Source organism: Phacochoerus africanus, chromosome 7, assembly GCF_016906955.1.
Source record: "Phacochoerus africanus isolate WHEZ1 chromosome 7, ROS_Pafr_v1, whole genome shotgun sequence".
Lineage (NCBI taxonomy): Eukaryota > Metazoa > Chordata > Mammalia > Artiodactyla > Suidae > Phacochoerus > Phacochoerus africanus.
This window is the reverse complement of record NC_062550.1, coordinates 91,288,944-91,306,777: the sequence shown is the minus strand read 5'-3', so window position 1 is coordinate 91,306,777 and position 17,834 is coordinate 91,288,944. Positions and strand designations below refer to the sequence as shown.

Genomic DNA, 17,834 nt, shown 5'->3' with positions numbered 1-17,834 from the left:
GAGCAGGTGGGGCCAACTTGGCTCCACCTACGAACTATCTTTGCCGAAAAGCTTGGCTCTAAATCTCCTCCAGCGAAGGTCCGAGGCAGGAAAACAGTGGGCGAGAGAAGTTAAAAGCACCACCCCACAGAAGCTAACAGGTAAGACCGGAGTGTCCGTTTCTGTCAGAACACTGACCTGTTTTTAAGTAGACTGTTGCAAATGAAAAGAGGCTTAAAATGTGGGTCATGAATCCTGACTTGATTCCTTCCTGAGTCCAAACCCACTGTAAAGACCTCGAGATACCTGGGAAATGTGCAGCATTTACTTGCTGATACCGAGACTCCTTGATGGTTTTTGTTGGATGTGATAATGGCCTCGTGGTGGTGGATACAAAAGTGTTTATATTTAAGAAAGGAGGCAGAACGAAAACACGGTGATAGCGATTTGCTGGGAAATAATTGGAGAACAGTCAAAAAAAAAAAATGAAGCAAATGTATTAAGTGTTGAATCATAATGAGATGTATCTTTGGGTCCATGGTACTCAACTCTCCACTTCTGAATATGTTTGAAATTTTTCATTAAACAAAAAAGCCAGCTGATGAACTGCATGGCCAGCAGGTGAGGTCCTTAATCTTCAGCGGGCATCAGCGTCACCTGCTGGGCTCATTAAACGCAGATTATTTCTGCTGGTTTTCCTAGCGTGTCTGAGTCCCCAGGTGATGCTGATGCTGCCGGCGGGGACCCCCCTCTGAGGACCACTGGCCTGCAGTGTATCAGCGAAGCCTGCAGCCCAGGCTGGCCTTACCCTGCTCCACGTGCTCGACGACCCTGAGCGCCTTCCTGGCTGCCCATCCTCCCATGGAGACGTGATCCTCCGTAGCAGCGCTGGTGGAGAGAGAGTCCACCGACGAGGGGTGGCACAGAGCCTTGTTCTCAGAAACTGCAAGAGGCCAGAGAAGGGAAGCACGTTCCTAAGAGGAAAACTGCCAAAATGACACCGGCTCCCAGAGGGCCCCTGGGCATGGGGTACCCTCTCGAGGCACGCCTGGCCATTAGCCACGCAGCACACAGTCTAGCGTTACTTTGGGAAGAGGAAGGGTGTTTTTGTTTGTTTTTTGTTTTCCCCACATGAGAAGGACACTAAAACCATAGTGAGTTCTGAGCTAAGACCGAGATGGGAACGCTGAGAGCCACGGTGAAAACACTGGAAGCATTTAGCTTGCCAGGGAGACTAGGGGGAAAGGGGTGATGGGCCCCCCCCCCCAGATACTGCAGAACAATTTGGTTATGTCACCAGAGGAGGCGGGATGGGAATCAGGTGTGACGTTTGAGGATGGAGGCTGGACCCACACACCTTGAGCAAGGACACTGACAGGTCAGACGGGTCAGTGATGACACAGGCGGAAGCAAGGGCGTGATGACTCCGAGGATGTTTAGGGGAGGCGGGGGGAATCCTAGAGCTGGCTGAGATTGGGGTCTCTCCAGCATTATTGCACAAATGAATCACTCCATCTTGTGAAAGTGCAAAGGCTGAGTTTCCAGCGGGGGGGGGGGGGCCTGAACCTCTGTTGTTTTAACAAATTGCCAGGGGATGGCTATATTTGTGGCCAGAGGACCAAGGACCTTAAATATGCAGATTACAGAGTTCTTTCTCCCCAGCTTCAGAAGCCAGGAAAGGTCAAACTCAGAGGAGTTTTTTCCTCTCTTTTGTTGATCTCGGTGTGAAGTTTCAGTTCGTTTCCATGCGCTAAGGGATCCTGAGGTCACCTAGTATAAATTATGGTGACTCATTCGACCTGGTTTGCTCAGAACTTCCAGGCTTCAGTACTGCAAGTTCTGGGCCCCTAAACCTGCTGGATGGATCACCTGGTTTGGTGGGGCTTTTTCCGAAAGGTAACTTACAAGTGGCCCCCAAAAGAAAACCATCAGTTTGACTCTGCTGAAACCAAGCTGAGCAAACTTGCCAGGCAGCTGGGGCAGCTAAGCACAGTCAAACCAGGCTACCCGAGAGTCCCCCATGTCCTCTGAAAATTCCACTCCCCCCACCCCATGTTATTGGGAGAAGATGCTGCCCGTTAGAGGACTATTTTAGTTAGAAAGCAGGTGAGCAAATAGAAGATACTGGACAGAAGATACGCTCAGGGGCGCTTTGCTGGCTGTGTTGAGACTTAGTGTGAGACCCATCTGAGGAAGGGGTGAAGAGTAACAGTAATAGCAGCTGGTATTTGTTTAGTGTTCACGGCGTGCCCAGCGAGGTTGTAAGGCTTTTCCTGCCTTCATTCACGTAATCCTCAAAACGGCCAGAGCCTATGATCTTGCTGAACCACCTTGATATCTTGCTTCTTGGGGAGGTTTGCTAGAAGAAGCTACCAGAGGCTCAGTTCAATGTGAATTGCAGATATAAAACAAATAATTTTTAGTACCAAATAATGTGCCAAATGATTCACATGTAACTGGGGGTCCTGCATGGCTATTAATTTTGGTAGCCACAGTTTAGGATTAAAGGAGTCATCAAATGATTCACATGTAACTGGGGGTCCTGCATGGCTATTAATTTTGGTAGCCACAGTTTAGGATTAAAGGAGTCATCAACATGAGATCCTCGTTAATTGAAGTGAGAGCGCAGATGGGGGAGCCAAAATGCCTGGGTCTGAATCCTGCTTAGCTTCTTCCTAGCTGTGCAGCATTGGGTAGGTCCCTGAACTTCTCGGATCTTTCAGTATTTACCTGCGAAACGGAGGACATAATAGTACCTGCCTCTTGGTATTGGTTGACAAATGAATAAATGTAAGCGAAGCCCTTCACACTTCCTTTGTGCCTGGCCCTGTTGCAAAGTGACTTCTCTTTCCCTTAGAGCCTCGAGTCAGAAATCTGCTACCTTACAGGTGAAATTTCATAGAGGACATCCCGCTGCTGATAAGGATTTTTGCAGGTTGTAACCACATCCTGATGTTTTTAGGGACTGGCCTGTCTCAGGGGATGCATGTTCACTTTAATGGTTTGGGTCAGTTCAGGTTTCACAGCAGCTATAAACATCTTTGCCTTTTTCCTCCTTCTTCTTTTTTTTTGTCTTTTTGCCTTTTCTAGGGCTGCTCCTGCGGCATATGGAGGTTCCCAGGCTAGGGGTCCAATCGGAGCTGGAGCCACCGGCCTACACCACAGCCATAGCAACTCGGGATCTGAGCTGCGTCTGTGACCTACACCACAGCTCACGGCGACGCCGCATCCTTAACCCATGGAGCGAGGCCAGGGATCGAACCTGCAATCTCATGGTTCCTAGTCGGATTCGTTAACCACTGAGCCACAATGGGAACTGCCTGTCTTTTGCCTTCTGATAGTCTTTAAATTGAGTTCTGGGGAAAATCTACAAAGATGAAGTTCCCGGGTGATGACTTACTGTTTTCTACCCAGCGATCATAGAAACCCCCTTATTTACAACTTCGTCAGTGTATCGTTATGTTTCAGGATAATGCTGCTGAGGCTTTATTTTGCATGCTTTTCTCTAAACCTGCTGCATGTGTATTGAGAGAGGTCAGATGCACATGGAGGTGGTGACAGAGTTAGGTCTCATTCAAAGACAAAATGTGATACTTTCAGGCAAAGTGGAAAGGTCCTTAGACGGACAGGCTTGCGTTCTGTGCAAAGGGCAGAGCTCTTACCAAGGGCTGCGGCTGTGCAGTGGGCAATCATGAATCCAGAGTTGAGACCCCCTTCAGCCACCAGGAAGGCAGGCAGCTCACTGAGGGAGGGGTTACAGAGCCTTTCAATTCGTCGTTCACTGATGGCAGCAAGCTCGTGGATGCCAATGGCCAGATAGTCCAGGGCCTGAAAGAGCATCTCAATTCCGTTGGCCTAGAGGAACTGGGGGTAGGTTTTCAGGGTCAGGAGCAGTTTTCTAAAAAGCTTACTTTGGCTGGATATTCACCATGGAAGTTTCCTCCAGAAATAGTCTCTCCCCTGCTGGCAAAGACCATCTTTCAAAATAGGTTAAGGCTTTTGCAAAACACTTGCTGATCCCATCAAGTATCCCAGCGCTCTCCCCAGTGGCTCATTTTTCACACCGAGGCTGCCGCCCATGTACTGATGGAGAGTGGAGGGTAGGAGAGTCTTTCCACAAGCAGGTATTGACACAAAGGGACATGAAAGCAAAAAAAGCCACAAAACCCTTAAAGGTGATCAGGTCCGTCCAAGGGTGGGGGGGGTGGGGGGGGGGGGGAGAGGCAAGAAACAGGAGGCCGGAAATGACAGTTTCTCTTGGGATTGGAGATGCTCAAGCCTCCTGGCGGTGCTCCTCTGGAGGTTAGTACCTGCCTCCAAACGTCTGGAAGCTGAAACTAAGAACAGAGACCTGGACACCAGTTTAAAAGCACATCCCCCTTCTTCAGTGGGCACGGCGAGCGGGTGCTCCCTAGGAGAACCTGCCGAATGGAAGCCATTGCTGATGAACAACCACCAAACGGTCTGGAACAATCAATCCCGGGAAACCTTTGAAACACTCCACTTAGTGACCCTGGGCCAGCGTTCCCAGCAAGCGGAGGCCAAGAGGTCGCTGCAGCCGCATTTAAGTCAGCGTCAGCTTTGGACTCCCTGAACACGAGGTCTCCCAGGGATCATCTTTCCAGCCCGTAATGCATTTCCCTTCAACCAACAAGCACCCTCACAAAGGCACCAACAGACTTTCCAAAGAGCTAACTTTTGCTTATTGGACTAAATAATATTCACTACCTGTTCACTAGGAACTTGACTCTGTGTGAGAAACGCCCTGACTTGCCAAGCGTTAGAGATGCAGGTGTGGCTTTAACTCAGTCAAGCTTGGGGCTCCCCTTTTCTGTGTCTACAACTGTGAGCCTTTTAGGCCCATAACTGAGCTCCCGCCCTTCCCCATGGACCCCACCCCAGGCACAGGCCTTCTGTTTAGTGTGCCAGGGTGTCTCCAGCCCCGGGGAGGGTCACACAAATGCCATCGTCTGGGCTCTCCGTCACCACCCTTGCGACAGAGGTTTTCATGCTTCCACCAGCAACCCCAGCAGGGGGTTTTTGGGCAAATAGCTTCATGAAACCCTTCAGCCGATGCTGAAAGCAGCCCGTTTAATTTCATCAGTTAGTTTTGGAGGCACGGCCGGTTAGACTCTGAACCTGAGGCTAGGCTCACAGATCTGCGTCAGTCACTTCACCAGCTCAGATCTAGAAACAAGCCGTCCAGCCCCAGAGCCCAGGGATGAAATGGAGCGACAGAGAGGCCACCCAGACCGATGCCTTTGGCAGGGCTTCAAAGTACCAGCTAGAATTCGATATTATAACTTAGGAAACAGTGAAAAGATACAGGATTATCCGTGGCACTGTTAATTTCTGTGGTAATGATGTGCTTTACAAATGCTATCGTGTCATTCGCCACACCGTGGACCTGGAAGGCAAGAGCAAACGAGTCACTACGTGCATGACACTTGATAAGAGTGCCAGTCGCATAGTCTGATATTCTTATTGAAATAGCAAGGACGGAGTTCCCATCGTGGCGCAGTGGTTAACGAATCTGACTTGGAACCATGAGGTTGTGGGTTCGATCCCTGGCCTCGCTCAGTGGGTTAAGGATCTGGCGTTGCTGTGAGCTGTGGTGTAGGTCACACACATGGCTCGGATCCCTCGTTGCTGTGGCTGTGGTGTAGGCCGGTGGCTACAGCTCCGATTAGATCCCTCGCCTGGGAGCCTCCATATGCCGCAGGAGTGGCCCAAGAAATGGCAAAAAGACAAACAACAACAACAACAACAAAAAACATAGCAAGGACATTTAAATTGAGATTTACTTTAACTGTGGAGCTAACTTGGCAAGTCTCTCCCCATAGACGTTTTCAATCTGGCTGAGTTAGAACCAAACCTACTGAGTACAAAGCAATGAAGGTATTCAGCCCAGGGAGGACTCTTCATTATACTATAGACTGGAACTTGGCACAACCTGAAATGTTGTTTCACTCTTGAAATGCATGGGAGTTCCTCATTCAATGAATTGCACGTGCAAATGAGTTGTAAAATCTGCAATACAGGCTGCCTCATGGCCAAGTCAGGTCATCTGCGTTTTGCATTTGAAGGGAAGCCTCACAGGTTCATAGATCATGGTTTATGTCTGCCTGTGAAATGCAGACAACATGGACAGGCCCTTGGGCTGTGACTGGGTTTTCTCGGGCACATCCCTGGCAGGCTGGTTCTGGTTCTAGGTCACAAGGAGAACCAATAAAACACCATTAGCTGGCTAGGGTACTGCTATTACTGAGAAGTTTTTCAAGTTAGGGTTGTTTAATTTTTTTTTTTTTTGTCTTCGGCTTTTTAGGGCCACACCCGTGGCATATGGAGGTTCCCAGGCTAGGGGTTGAATCGGAGCTACAGCTGCTGGCCTACACCATAGCCACAGCAACATCGGATCTGAGCTGCGTCTGCGACCTACCCCACAGCTCACGGCAACACTGGATCCTTAACCTACTGAGCGAGGCCAGGGATCGAACCCACGACCTCATGGTTCCTAGTCAGATTCATTTCTGCTGCGCCACGATGGGAACTCCTGGGGTTGTTGAAATTTGGTTTGGAGCAAAACAGCAAGCTGTCTTTTGGATTCCTGTACAAGGGGGTTGCACAGAGCAATTCCAAGGGAAACAGGCAGCTCCCCATATAGAAGCGAAGCTATAAGAATCAGATAAGTGGAGGTGTGACATACACACTTTTTAATAGAAGCAGGAAAGAACCTGGGATTGACAGTGACCATGACATGCTGTCCTAACACCTTCCCTCCCCGCACCCCCCCCCCCCTCCCCGCCCCGGACTGGGCGAAAGAATGGAAACGTGCTCATTTTGGTTACCTGAGGACAGCAGCGCAGGGTGTAGGCATCCTGAACCCGATCGCAGAACCTGTGACTTTCTGTGAAAGAGGTAGAGGGGGAGGTCGGGGTCATGCGAGCGATTCTCTCGACAAAACACAAAATCATAAGCTCACTCACACAAGCAGGCCCAGACCTGCTATCTCGGACGGGTGGTGATCGGAGTCCAAGAGGGACCGAAAGCGAAAGGCGACTTCGACTTGCCCACGGTGAGGGCGGACCGCGTGGATGTCTAGGATGGATGACGGAGGAACAGCCTGAGCAATTCGTGTCGGAGAATAACCACCTACCTCCGCGTGCGTGGACCGGCCCCTGTGCTGCCGCGGCCCCTCAAAAGCCCAGGGGTCCTTGACCTCCACGCAGGATCAGAAGCTCAACCCCAAAAGCAAGAGGGTCCTTGTGGACTTGATTCTTGCGGCTTTAATGATCTGAGTGCAAGCTGTGCCCTGAGCCCCCTGGGCATTCAGCGCAAGACCCTGAGCCTCCCCTAAAAGGATTTAGGCTCTCACGATGGGAGGGAATTCAATAGGGACTTCATTCAACAAAGTCCTTTTTAGACAGTTTTTCTGCGCTCCTCCATATGAGAGTAGAGTCTTTCAAAGTCGCTTTCTAGCTAAACCATTGCTTTTTATCATTTTTCTCTCCTGTTTTGCTAATGGTGACCAAGCCTAGTCTTGCTCTGGTTCCCAAATCCTAAGAGATTCCCAAGACAACATGCAGCGGACAGGAGTCCAAGCTGGTGGTCTGGGGCAGGTCGCTTAACATTCTGGGTCACCGTCTGTCTGGGAAACGTGCTTATTTCAAGGATCCCGTGTGGTGTAACGGGGATGAAGCGGCCGCCGTACTTCGAACACCCAGGCACTTGAATGTTCTGCTTCCCTCTCCTCCACCCCCGCCCTTTCTGTGTCCAAAGACCTTGACCCACGCCCCCCTCCTCGCGCTGCCCCCAGCTTTGTCTGAGTGAACAGCAAACAAACGTAAGAACCAGGCTGACCGGTATCGAAGGCTTTGGTGGTGCCCTTCAGCACCTCCAGGGTCAAGGCCGCCACTATGTCAGCCTGCCGAGCAATGGCACTGGCTCTTTCCACAGCTTCGCAGCCCAGAGAGGTGATCATCTGGGTCCCGTTGATGAGCGCCAGACCCTTTGGAGAAGGGGAGAGAGGTTTCCCAAGGTTGGTTGCAACAGGCATACGTGCAAGTTGACTTTGTATCTTTTGCTTTCGTAAGAGGCGAGTTAGCTCCTCAGCTGAATGACGTTGATTCATGGTTTCTAAAGGGCAGGGCAGTAACTCAAGGATCGAACGCCCTTAAAGGTGACATCATTGGTATCAGTCGGACAAATGGAGTAGCTGGTAAGTTTCTCCACCCTCAAGACATCTGTGGAGCTTCAGTATAGGCTGCATATAATATATCTTTAGTTCTTAAATATGCTGCATTTCTTCTTCAACTTCTCATCCCTGTAGACAAGACTCCTTGAAAAATTCCTGGTCCAAGACTCTTGGCTTAGAGCATCCTGAGGGACGCTGGCTCACAGCATCTCTTAGGGATCCTTAAGATCCCGACTTGAAGTTTAAGTTCTCCTAAGAAAATCCTTAGGAGTTCCCATTGTGGCTCAGTGGGTTAAGGACCTGACTAGTATCCATGAGGATGCAGGTTTGATCCTGGCCTCGGTCAGTGAGTTAAGGATCTGGCATTGAGGCGGCTTAGATCTGGTGGTGTTGTGGCATAGGCTGGCAGCTGCAGCTCCAATTCAATTTCTAGCCCAGGAACATCCGGATGCCACAGGTGTGGCCATTAAAACAATAATAAATAAAGATAACCCTTAAGCATTCGTGGCATGAAGAATCTTTTTTTTTCTTTTGTCTTTTTAAGGCCGCACCCACGGCATGTGGAGGTTCCCAGGGTGGGGGTCGGATCGGAGCTGTAGCTGCTGGCCTATGTCACAGCCTTGGCAATGTGGGATCCAAGCTTAACGTAGGTCTGCAACCTACAGCTCACGGCAATGCCCGATCCTTAACCCACTGAACAAGGCCAGGGATTGAACCTGCATCCTTCTGGATGCCAGTCAGATTCATTTCCACTGAGCCACGACCAGAACTCTGCGAATCTTTTAACTGCTTATGGCAGAGCCCTTTTTCAGTGACCAACTGACAGCAACTTTGGAAACTGTTTATTCTGAGAAAACAGCGAGGCTAAAAAGAGGGCATAAAGGCTCGTTAGGATGGACACATTTTCGCCGCGTCTCCTTACCTCTTTTGGTTTCAAAACAATTGGTTTCAATCCATGAGCTGCCAGGACCTATAGAAGGATTTCAAAGGTAAAACTGGGTATCAGATGAAAGGCCCGAGTATTTCTGATTTCATGCAAAATCCAAGAGAAGGTTTTAAGCCCCAAGGTCTGTCTTGTAAAAGATTAAACTGACATGAATTGGCTCCGTTCACCTTCACTATTCATTCTCTGATTCTGATCGTTTCGGCTGCAAGCAGACTTAGCTTTCCAACAATTTTTGTATCTAAATCAGGGGCTCATGTCTACAGAATCAACCCTGAATGTTAGTTTCGAGGTACTTTGGGTTCATTTTCCACTTCAGTGGTTCACCTTTTTTACGGCTGCTTCCTGAGCCCATCTGCACACCTGTGTGCAGGTGCACTGAGGATGGGCTCGACCCTGTCCACACTCCCCAGCCTCCAGCTGCACCTGAAAAGTCCTCTACCCTTGTCCTACTTATCGCAACACTGACAGACCTCAGAGGAGGGCTTCTTACTTGTATGGCCGATGTGTGACTACCAATGAAGAGGGCCTTAGGGGGCCTCAGAGATGGACCCAAATCCTGAGGGGAAATGGGCAGAATAATTTTCCCTGAAATAAAAGACGTGAAAGCAGTCGCTAGGTTATGGATCCTCTAGGGAAGAAGGCAGAGGCGGCACCATTGACTCTGTCAATTTCACAAGTTTATCACATGCCGGATTCTGTTCTGGGTGTGGGGCTGGGGCTGAGAGCAGGAAAAATGGAGAGTGACAAGCTCAAGGGCAATTACAGTCCGAGTATGTTACATGCTCCAGGAGGCAGGAAGTGGGTCCGGTTTGGTGGAAAATCATCACAGAAGATGCGGAGAGAGCACAGAGGAGGGGAGAAGGGACTTGGCGGAGGGTGGGAGTGCGGGGAAAAGGACCAGAAGAGCAGAGAAGGCCATTTCCCGGAGGACGTATCAGAACAGGAGTGAGTGAGGGAGAGAAGAGTGGCCATGTCTGGTCCCTCTGCCCAGGACCTGGCACACTCTGGCTGCAGGGGAACCTCTAGCGTCTGTGATGCTCAGCCATGGTGGGGAAGGATGGGGCAGGGGGTTGGGGGGGGGAACACGACAAGCAAGACTCTTGGAAGCCCCTTCAATTCTAGACGTTATTCTAAGGACAATGGGAAGCATTACAGGTTTTGAGCAGGACGTGCTCAGATCGGCTGTGTGAAGGTGCCTGGGGGAGCCTGTATCTAAACAAATAATCGAGGTCAGTCTATGCGTAGCAGGAAGATGATCTGGAACCCAGACCCCCGGATGGACTATCCATTCCCTTAACTTCTCCCTCCTTGGTCCTCTGCTCCGTCAGTTACTACTTGGGGACCTCCCAGCAAGAGATCAGAGATGACACTTCAAATAATTCTTTGGGCTACTCGGATACCTTTGTAGATGAATGAAGAAAACATTAAATCTTTGTCAAAACCAAGCTTTTCTGATTGGCTACCATGGGGAGAGCTTGTGGGGGAAAGAGCGTCTGCTTTCCAGAGGCCATAAGTAAGTGCTAAGACCCACAGCCCTGCACCTGTTAGACCAGCAACCAAGCCAACCTGGAACAGTGTGGGACCTCCTGGATAGGCACTGGAAGTGCTTTCAGTGCAGAATAAATCCCTGCAGTTAACACTGGCTGCTCTACCTTTTTTGGGGAGGTGGGGTGGCTTTTTGTCTTTTCAGGGCCACACCTGCAGCATATGGAGGTTCCCAGGCTAGGGGTCGAATCGGAGCTGTAGCTGCTGACTACACCACAGCCACAGCAACGCCAGATCCAAGCCATATCTGCAACCCACACCACAGCTCATGACAACGCCGGATCCTTAACCCAACGAGTGAGGCCAGGGATCGAACCCGAAACTTCATGATCCCTAGTTGGATTTGTTTCTGCTACACCACGATGGGAATGCCTGCTCTACCTTTTTACCAAGGTGATTACCAAGTTCAGAAGGCTGACAGTTGCGTGTGGAAGCGGAGAGCCTTGCCTAGTTTGACACTCGTGCTGTGCTAGGCTGGGCTCCTGACTCTGTCCACACTTCTAAGCCGAAGTTGTCACAGGCACAGAAAAGGGATAACAGTGGCTTCCTCACTGCGCTGCCGTGGGGATTAAGTGATAAAAAGCAGGCGGGGACAGCGGTGCCCACTGTAGGGGAGTTAGCGCAGGTCGAAGCTGGTATCAAGTCTTACATATTTCGCGTCGGCCCAGCCACTCTTCGGAGACCACATCTTCCCTTCCCCGATGAGCCCGAGTGCCAGGTGAGAGAGCGGGGCAAGGTCTCCACTGGCACCAACAGTTCCTTTCTCTGGAACGTAGGGCAGGCAGGAGGCTGGGAAGGAAGTAGGCACCCGTTACATCAAGAGTACTTCATGCTGCCATCCTCCCTTTGCCCCTGAGACAAACCTACCCCCAAAGGATCTCGTATCATGCATGGCACAGACACCCGGGGAAAGATAATGCCTCAAACACATCTAGGGCTTAGGGGACCTGGCGGAGCTGCTTTAGAAAGAAAGAGGAGAGGAGGAGAAAGAAGGTAGGCAGGAGGGAGGGGAAGAAGGGGGATCCTTTTTCATGGCTATACCTGTGCCATCTGGAAGTTCCCGGGCCAGGGACTGAATCAGAGCCACAGGAGCCTACACTGCCGCTGTGCCAACACCTCTATATCCTGTAAGCCACTGTGCCAGGCTGGGGACCGAATCTGCACTTCCACAGTGACCTGAGCCATTGCAGTGGGATTCTTAACCCAGTCCACCATGGCAGGAATTCCAGGCCTTAGAGATTTTAACCAGGACACACTAAGATATGCTGTGTGAAGAGGGTTGGGAGAACACTGTGCATAAAGAATTGAGATCAGGCTGCACGGAAGAACGGGGATCTGCAGCCCATACCCCCATAATCACTGTCTCTCCCCTTAACTTCCTCCTTCTCATTGGTCTTCTGCCCTGTTGTTTACTCTTACTGTGCATGTTCTAATCTGACCTGGCCATTTCTAGAAATTCCAGCAATGTATCTTAAAGATGTGCTCATTGCCACCTTATTTCTAAAAACAAAATGGGAGTTCCCGTCATGGCTCCGTGGTTAACGAACCCAACTAGCATCCATGAGGATGCGGGTTCGATCCCTGGCCTCGCTCAGTGGGTTAGGGATCTGGCATTGCCATGAACTGTGGTGTAGGTTGCAGACACAACTTGGATTCCGAATTGTTGTGGTTCTGGCGTAGGCCAGCCACTGCAGCTCCAATTGAACTCCTAGCCTGGGAACCTCCATATGCCGTGGGCGTGGCCCTAAAAAGACAAAAACGGAAACAAAAATGTTAAAACTCATCTAAAAAGGAAATTAAGGTAGTTCCCATTGTGGCTCAGCAGGTTAAGAATGCAGCTGGTATCCATGAGGATATGGGTTCAATCCCTGGCCTCCCTCAGTGGGTTAAGGATCCAGCGTTGCTGTCAGCTGTGGTGTAGGTTGCAAATGTGCCTTGGATCCAGGGTTGCCATGGCTGTGGCGTGGGTAGGCAGCTGCAGCTCTGATTTGACTCCTAGCCTGGTGTGACCTTAAAAAGCAAAAAATATAATTTAAAAAAACCGCAGAAAATTAAGAGACTTCCATAAGATTAAACGGTGTGCAAGGCCACTAAAAGCGACTGGAGAATGTTTGAAAACGTGTCAATGTTCACACTAGAAAATGAATACGAATTGTTCTAGAAAGATAAGCTGTGTGCAGGTGTCACAGGAATTCTCTGGGTAGGTGGAGTCATGAGCGACTTAGCTCTTCTGTTCGGCCCAATTCCTAGTTACCCGGTCAGCCAACTCCCCAGCCCTTGTTCAGGGATGTGCACTGTTTTGGAGGGAGTTCCCACTAAGTTACTCAAGAAAGAGGCTCCATTTCCAAGGTAAACCCAGACTACCGATGGCAGTCGTTTTCCCACTGCTAAGTCAGGTTAGTAGGTGCAGCAGTGCCTTCCATAGGTCGGCTTCCAGGTCACAGCTCACCCTGGGGAATTTTCAAAACTCCAGGACCCTGAGGTGCCCTGAGCTCACCCGTAAAGCATAGGTGAGTTCATGGCTGAGGTTATACAGTCTGGGATTTTAGGCTTCGAGTGGGGCAGACCAGGTGGGCGTAGAAATCGGAGTTGAATCACTGCCAGTCTGTCCAGCCTTGTGTATTTTAGATGGTTCATTCAAGTTGCTATTCACTGATGGGCGTATCCTATTTATAGGATAGCCCATATAAATAGCATAGAAGATCTGGCGTATGTTTTGCTCTATGTGTCTCTTCAGTCCTGCTTCTCTCCCCGCTCTTTTCCCCCAAAGAGTCCCCAAGCTTGCATTGACCTAGAATGTTTATCTGGGGGAAGGGACAGGGGCCTCCCAAACATGTCAAATCTTGTCTCCATACTGGAATTTTCCTGCCCCAAGAGGGAAGCTCCAAAGAGTTGAACTGCCTCTTGACACCGAACAGCTTCCGGATCACAAGCTAGTCTTTAATCTCCGTATTTCTGTTCTACCTTTCTAAGAGGCTGAAGTACATTTATGTCTGGCTATCCCACCACCAGGGGAACATGAAGATTTCAGATTCCTAGGAACCAATCAGAGCTACTGAATCGGTCTTGGGGACAGATATCCGGGAATCATTATGGTTCCCAGATGATTTGAAGCCACTTCTGTAGCGACATTCCAATCCAACACTACTGAACCCAAGGTTCTCTCCAGCGCGCACTCATGGGCAGACTTAAGGGGCTTATCTAGTCTTAAAGATGCCAAATGCCAAGTGAAGGGTGATAGAGAACGGGGTCAATGTCCACAGGAGTCTTTGCCTCACACCCACCTTCCACCCCCGTCTAGCTCTCCTTCCTTCTTGCCAGGCCCATTTCCCACTCATCTCTGTTATCTGAGGTCGTCTTGTCTCATCAATGCCTCCCCACCCATTCCCGTCCAGCCTCCATGGAGGCTCCGTTGGGGGGTCTGCTGCATTACCATTAAATACTTCGATAACTTGTTTGAGAGTCTCCAGGGAAATGCCACTGTATCCTTTGGCTAAGACATTGATCCTTAAAGCCAAGAGCATCCGGCATCTCTCAGGGATTAGCGGTTTCCCAACGCCTGCAGAACAGAATTGATGTTTTCGCCAAGAGAAACAAAAATCTTTTCCTCCCCTCCCACCCCCAGTCGCCGTCATCTCAATTTCTCTCCACTTCTTTGCTCGGCTAGCTGCACCGCTCTTCCTCCTGGTCGCCTTCCTTCTTCCAGTCTCATCTTTCAGACACGCGTGAGACTCCAGGGTGGGCTTCTCGGATCCCCTTCTTGGAACACTTCAGTGAGCCCCCGCCCTCCCCAGCACCCTTAGAGTAGCATCCAGACTCCTCAGCACAAGCTCCCTCGCCGTCTGTTGAGAGCCGATTCTTCCCGGACCTTCCCCATCTCGCCTTGTCCCGACCAACTCATCACCTGAGTTCCAGCCTTACTTTCGTCCCCTGAATGTACCACTCTCTTAGCAGAATGACATTCATGCTCCCACCCCAGCCCCGCCCTTCCACCTGGCCCATTCCTTTTTCTGAGATTCAATGAAAAGTTAGTCTCATCTGATGCGTTCTGCTTCCCTCCCCATCAGCTGAATTGGCACCTAATCCTTGCGACGCTCTAGCCCTTTGTGGCTGAAACAAGAGGTCTGACACTGTCCTGCATAGTCATCCTTTGGTATCCGCAGGGTATTGGTTTCAGGACCGCCACGTCCTGTGGATACCAGAGTCCCTGCATGTTCAAGTCCCTTATACAAAGCAACGTAGTACAGCCTCCCCGCCACATCCTCGGGGTCCATATCTCTGGATTCAACCAACACCCAAGGTGGTTGAATCCATGATGCAGAACCCATAGAGCCTGAGGACCAAGGGTACATCATCAAGTCAAACAAGATCCAGGAGGCGCTGAACGTTTGGAATGAGTTACCTGAAGAATGTGAGCGCACCAGGTTGACCTGGAGCTCCCTGAAAGAGAAAAAGGGAAAAAAATCTCTCTTAGAAACCTCCCAGTGAAAAGGTCCCCTCAGCTGGGAAAACGAAGGGAAAATTGTTACATCTTTGGAAGGACAGAACGAGGCACGATGGGGCAATGGAAGACCCCACGCAAACCTGCATTTTCTGTATCAGCTCATGTGAGTTAACCAGAGCCTCAACCCTCCTTATCTGTAAATTGGAGCAAATGTGAATTTTTTCCCTTGTTGAACGAAATCTCAAAAATGCGTGCGTGCGTGCGTGCGTGTGTGTGTGTGTGTGTGTGTGTGTGTGTGGTGGGGAAAAATCAGACTTACTCTAGTTTACTGACAGGAATTACGGTTCTGGCAAATTTTCCAAAACCTGTAGCAATGCCATAAACAACTATAATAAAAAAGCAGAGATTGTACAATTAGACACGGGCCACGTTTTTTCAGTCTGTAAAAGACACTGCATGACACAGAGAGAAAAGATACCGTTTTTTCTTTCACGATGCTGTCTATGACTTCCCTGGATTTTTGCACCTTCTTTTCAGCAGTGGGGTGAGCTAGGAAAACAAGCTTGCTGAAGCCTTCTTCCACGCGCGTGCCGTGAGCAAGGTCAGGGGACATCCTTCCCCTCCCTCCAAGCATACCTTGATTTTGTAGTGTCCCTTTCCCAGGCTGACCAGATCCTCTGTGGTCAGGCTGTCCCCATCTAAGGCGATGTACTAGGCAAAAAGAAGCAGGTCTTTGCACGTTTGAACAGCTTTGTCGCTCAAGCAAGAGAGCGGGGAAGCCTCCAGCAGAATCTAGCTTTGACCCCTCAGAGATGTTTACCGTGGCTATGGAATTAATTGCTCGTTAAAAAGACAACCTGCTGAAGAGGAGGCTGAAGAAGGAACATTTGAAATGGAAAAGCAGGAGGCCTTTCCCTAACTCTGCAGAACCAGATGAAGCCCTGTCCTCAGGGCTGCTGGTGGCTCATAAATTTTGCCAGCCCTCCCCCCTTCTTAAAAGAGGGGGACTTAATTTTCTTAAGACAAAGGATGTGGTTGGCAACCTACCTGTTCGGGTTCCCGGTATTTGCTGTATCTGTCGCCAGGTCAAGGAGAATACCGGCTAGTGGTGAAAAGCCCCAGCCCCATCACTGGCGGGATGAGTTACCCCAGGGCAGAGCAGCGAGACCGTGGGAAAGGATACAGGTAAACGCCTTCTGGCTGTGATGGAATGAAGTCTGGAGACATGGCATCCCCTTCTATAACTGAAACCAGAGTGTGGGAGAGACCTCTTAGGACCACAAGAGAGCCACGCTCGGTGTCACTGGTTAACCCCAACGAGCTCTTCTTTCTCGAGCCTCTGAATTCTAGAGAAACAGCTGCTTCACACACGACTTCGGATGCTTTCCCATTTACAAAGGAGCGCAAAAGGCAGAGATGTAGGTGGCAGACACGCATGAAAGGGTTTAAATGAAAGTTCAAGATCCAGCCCTAAAATCCATCCCCGTCACCGGCTTTTTTGTTTTTAAAATTTAATATTTTTAATATTTAATGAAAAAATTTTGAATATTTAATAGATTTTATTTTTGGTCTTTTTAAGGCCACACCCACAGCATATGGAGGCTCCCAGGCTAGGGGTCAAATGGAAGCTGCAGCTGCTGGCCGATGCCACAGCCACAGCCATAGGAACGCTGGATCCCAGCCACCTCTGCCACCTACACCACAGCTCACGACATCACCGGATCCTTAACCCACTGAGTGAGGCCAGGGATCGAACCCACATCCTCATGTATACTAGCCGGGTTCCTTCCACGGAGCCACATCAGGAACTCCAGATTTAATATTTAATAATATCAATATTTAATATGTTTAAGTTTTGTTAAACAAAATCGATCTAATTTTTTTTAAATCTCTGCCCCTGCCCTCCAGTCCGGTGAGCTGCTTTTGAAGGGCAAAGAGATTTTTCAGAGTGATTCGCTGAGGGCAGCCTTGAGTTCAAATTTTGTCTTTGCTGCTGGGACGTCTCCCTTGTAAGAACCCAACGTTCCTGGCGGGGGCTCGCGCGAATGTAAGGCGCACAGCCAGGGCGTCTCTCCCCGGGGCGGGGAGGACAAGGGACCGTCCCTCCCAGGGATGCTGGGCCTCGGGATGCGCACCGCTCCCCTCTGGCCGCTCACCCACTTCCACGAACTCATTGTCCTCCAGGGCCACCTCCAGCAGGTCCTCGTGGTCCAGCAGGCCCAGGCCCTTGCAGCGGCGCACGAGGAAGCGCACTCGTCCACCGAGGCGAAGCCACCGTTGTCGGGCTTGTTCCTGATGTAGCGCCTCACGGCCTCGCGGCCCAGCCAGCCCACCGTGAGCTGCGCGTCCCCGCAGGGCACGGCCAGCCACTCCCCGCGCACGTGCACCGTGTACCTGGGCATGGCTGCGCCGGGGCGACCCTCGCTGGCGGCGGAGAGTTTTATCGGAGCGGGACCGGCCCCCGAGGTGCGGCTGCCTGGAAGAGCTCGGGTGGACGGTCACACCCCCCGCCCACTCCTGCCTTCACTCCTGTGCGCCTTGGACAAATATTTACCGAGGGCCCTGCGGCGTCCCTTGGAGTTTATGCAGCCGAGCTGTGGGGGGAGTGCGGAATGCAGGCTGGGACGCCTGCCGTCCAGGTTTGCGGCCACCAAGGCCTGGGACCTGCCCCACCGCCCACCCCAGTGCTAGTGCCTGCACGCCGCAGCCTCTGCTCAGGGCCCTCA

At 50.7% G+C, this 17,834-nt stretch overlaps 1 protein-coding gene across 1 annotated transcript in view; it reads right to left on the bottom strand.

Moving 5' to 3' along the window:
• HAL (histidine ammonia-lyase) overlaps positions 1-17,834 on the bottom strand; it is a 24,405-nt gene extending 6,571 nt beyond the window's left edge. Inside the window, 18 exon segments of the mRNA XM_047788241.1 lie at positions 788-922; positions 3,642-3,807; positions 3,891-3,956; positions 5,306-5,386; positions 6,828-6,886; positions 6,982-7,077; positions 7,840-7,987; positions 9,096-9,143; positions 11,314-11,453; positions 14,098-14,223; positions 15,067-15,104; positions 15,428-15,494; positions 15,562-15,670; positions 15,745-15,819; positions 16,156-16,183; positions 16,292-16,352; positions 17,265-17,360; positions 17,363-17,834. Of these exon segments, the coding sequence (XP_047644197.1) occupies positions 788-922; positions 3,642-3,807; positions 3,891-3,956; positions 5,306-5,386; positions 6,828-6,886; positions 6,982-7,077; positions 7,840-7,987; positions 9,096-9,143; positions 11,314-11,453; positions 14,098-14,223; positions 15,067-15,104; positions 15,428-15,494; positions 15,562-15,670; positions 15,745-15,819; positions 16,156-16,183; positions 16,292-16,352; positions 17,265-17,360; positions 17,363-17,510 (1,687 nt within the window). The 5' untranslated portion in view covers positions 17,511-17,834.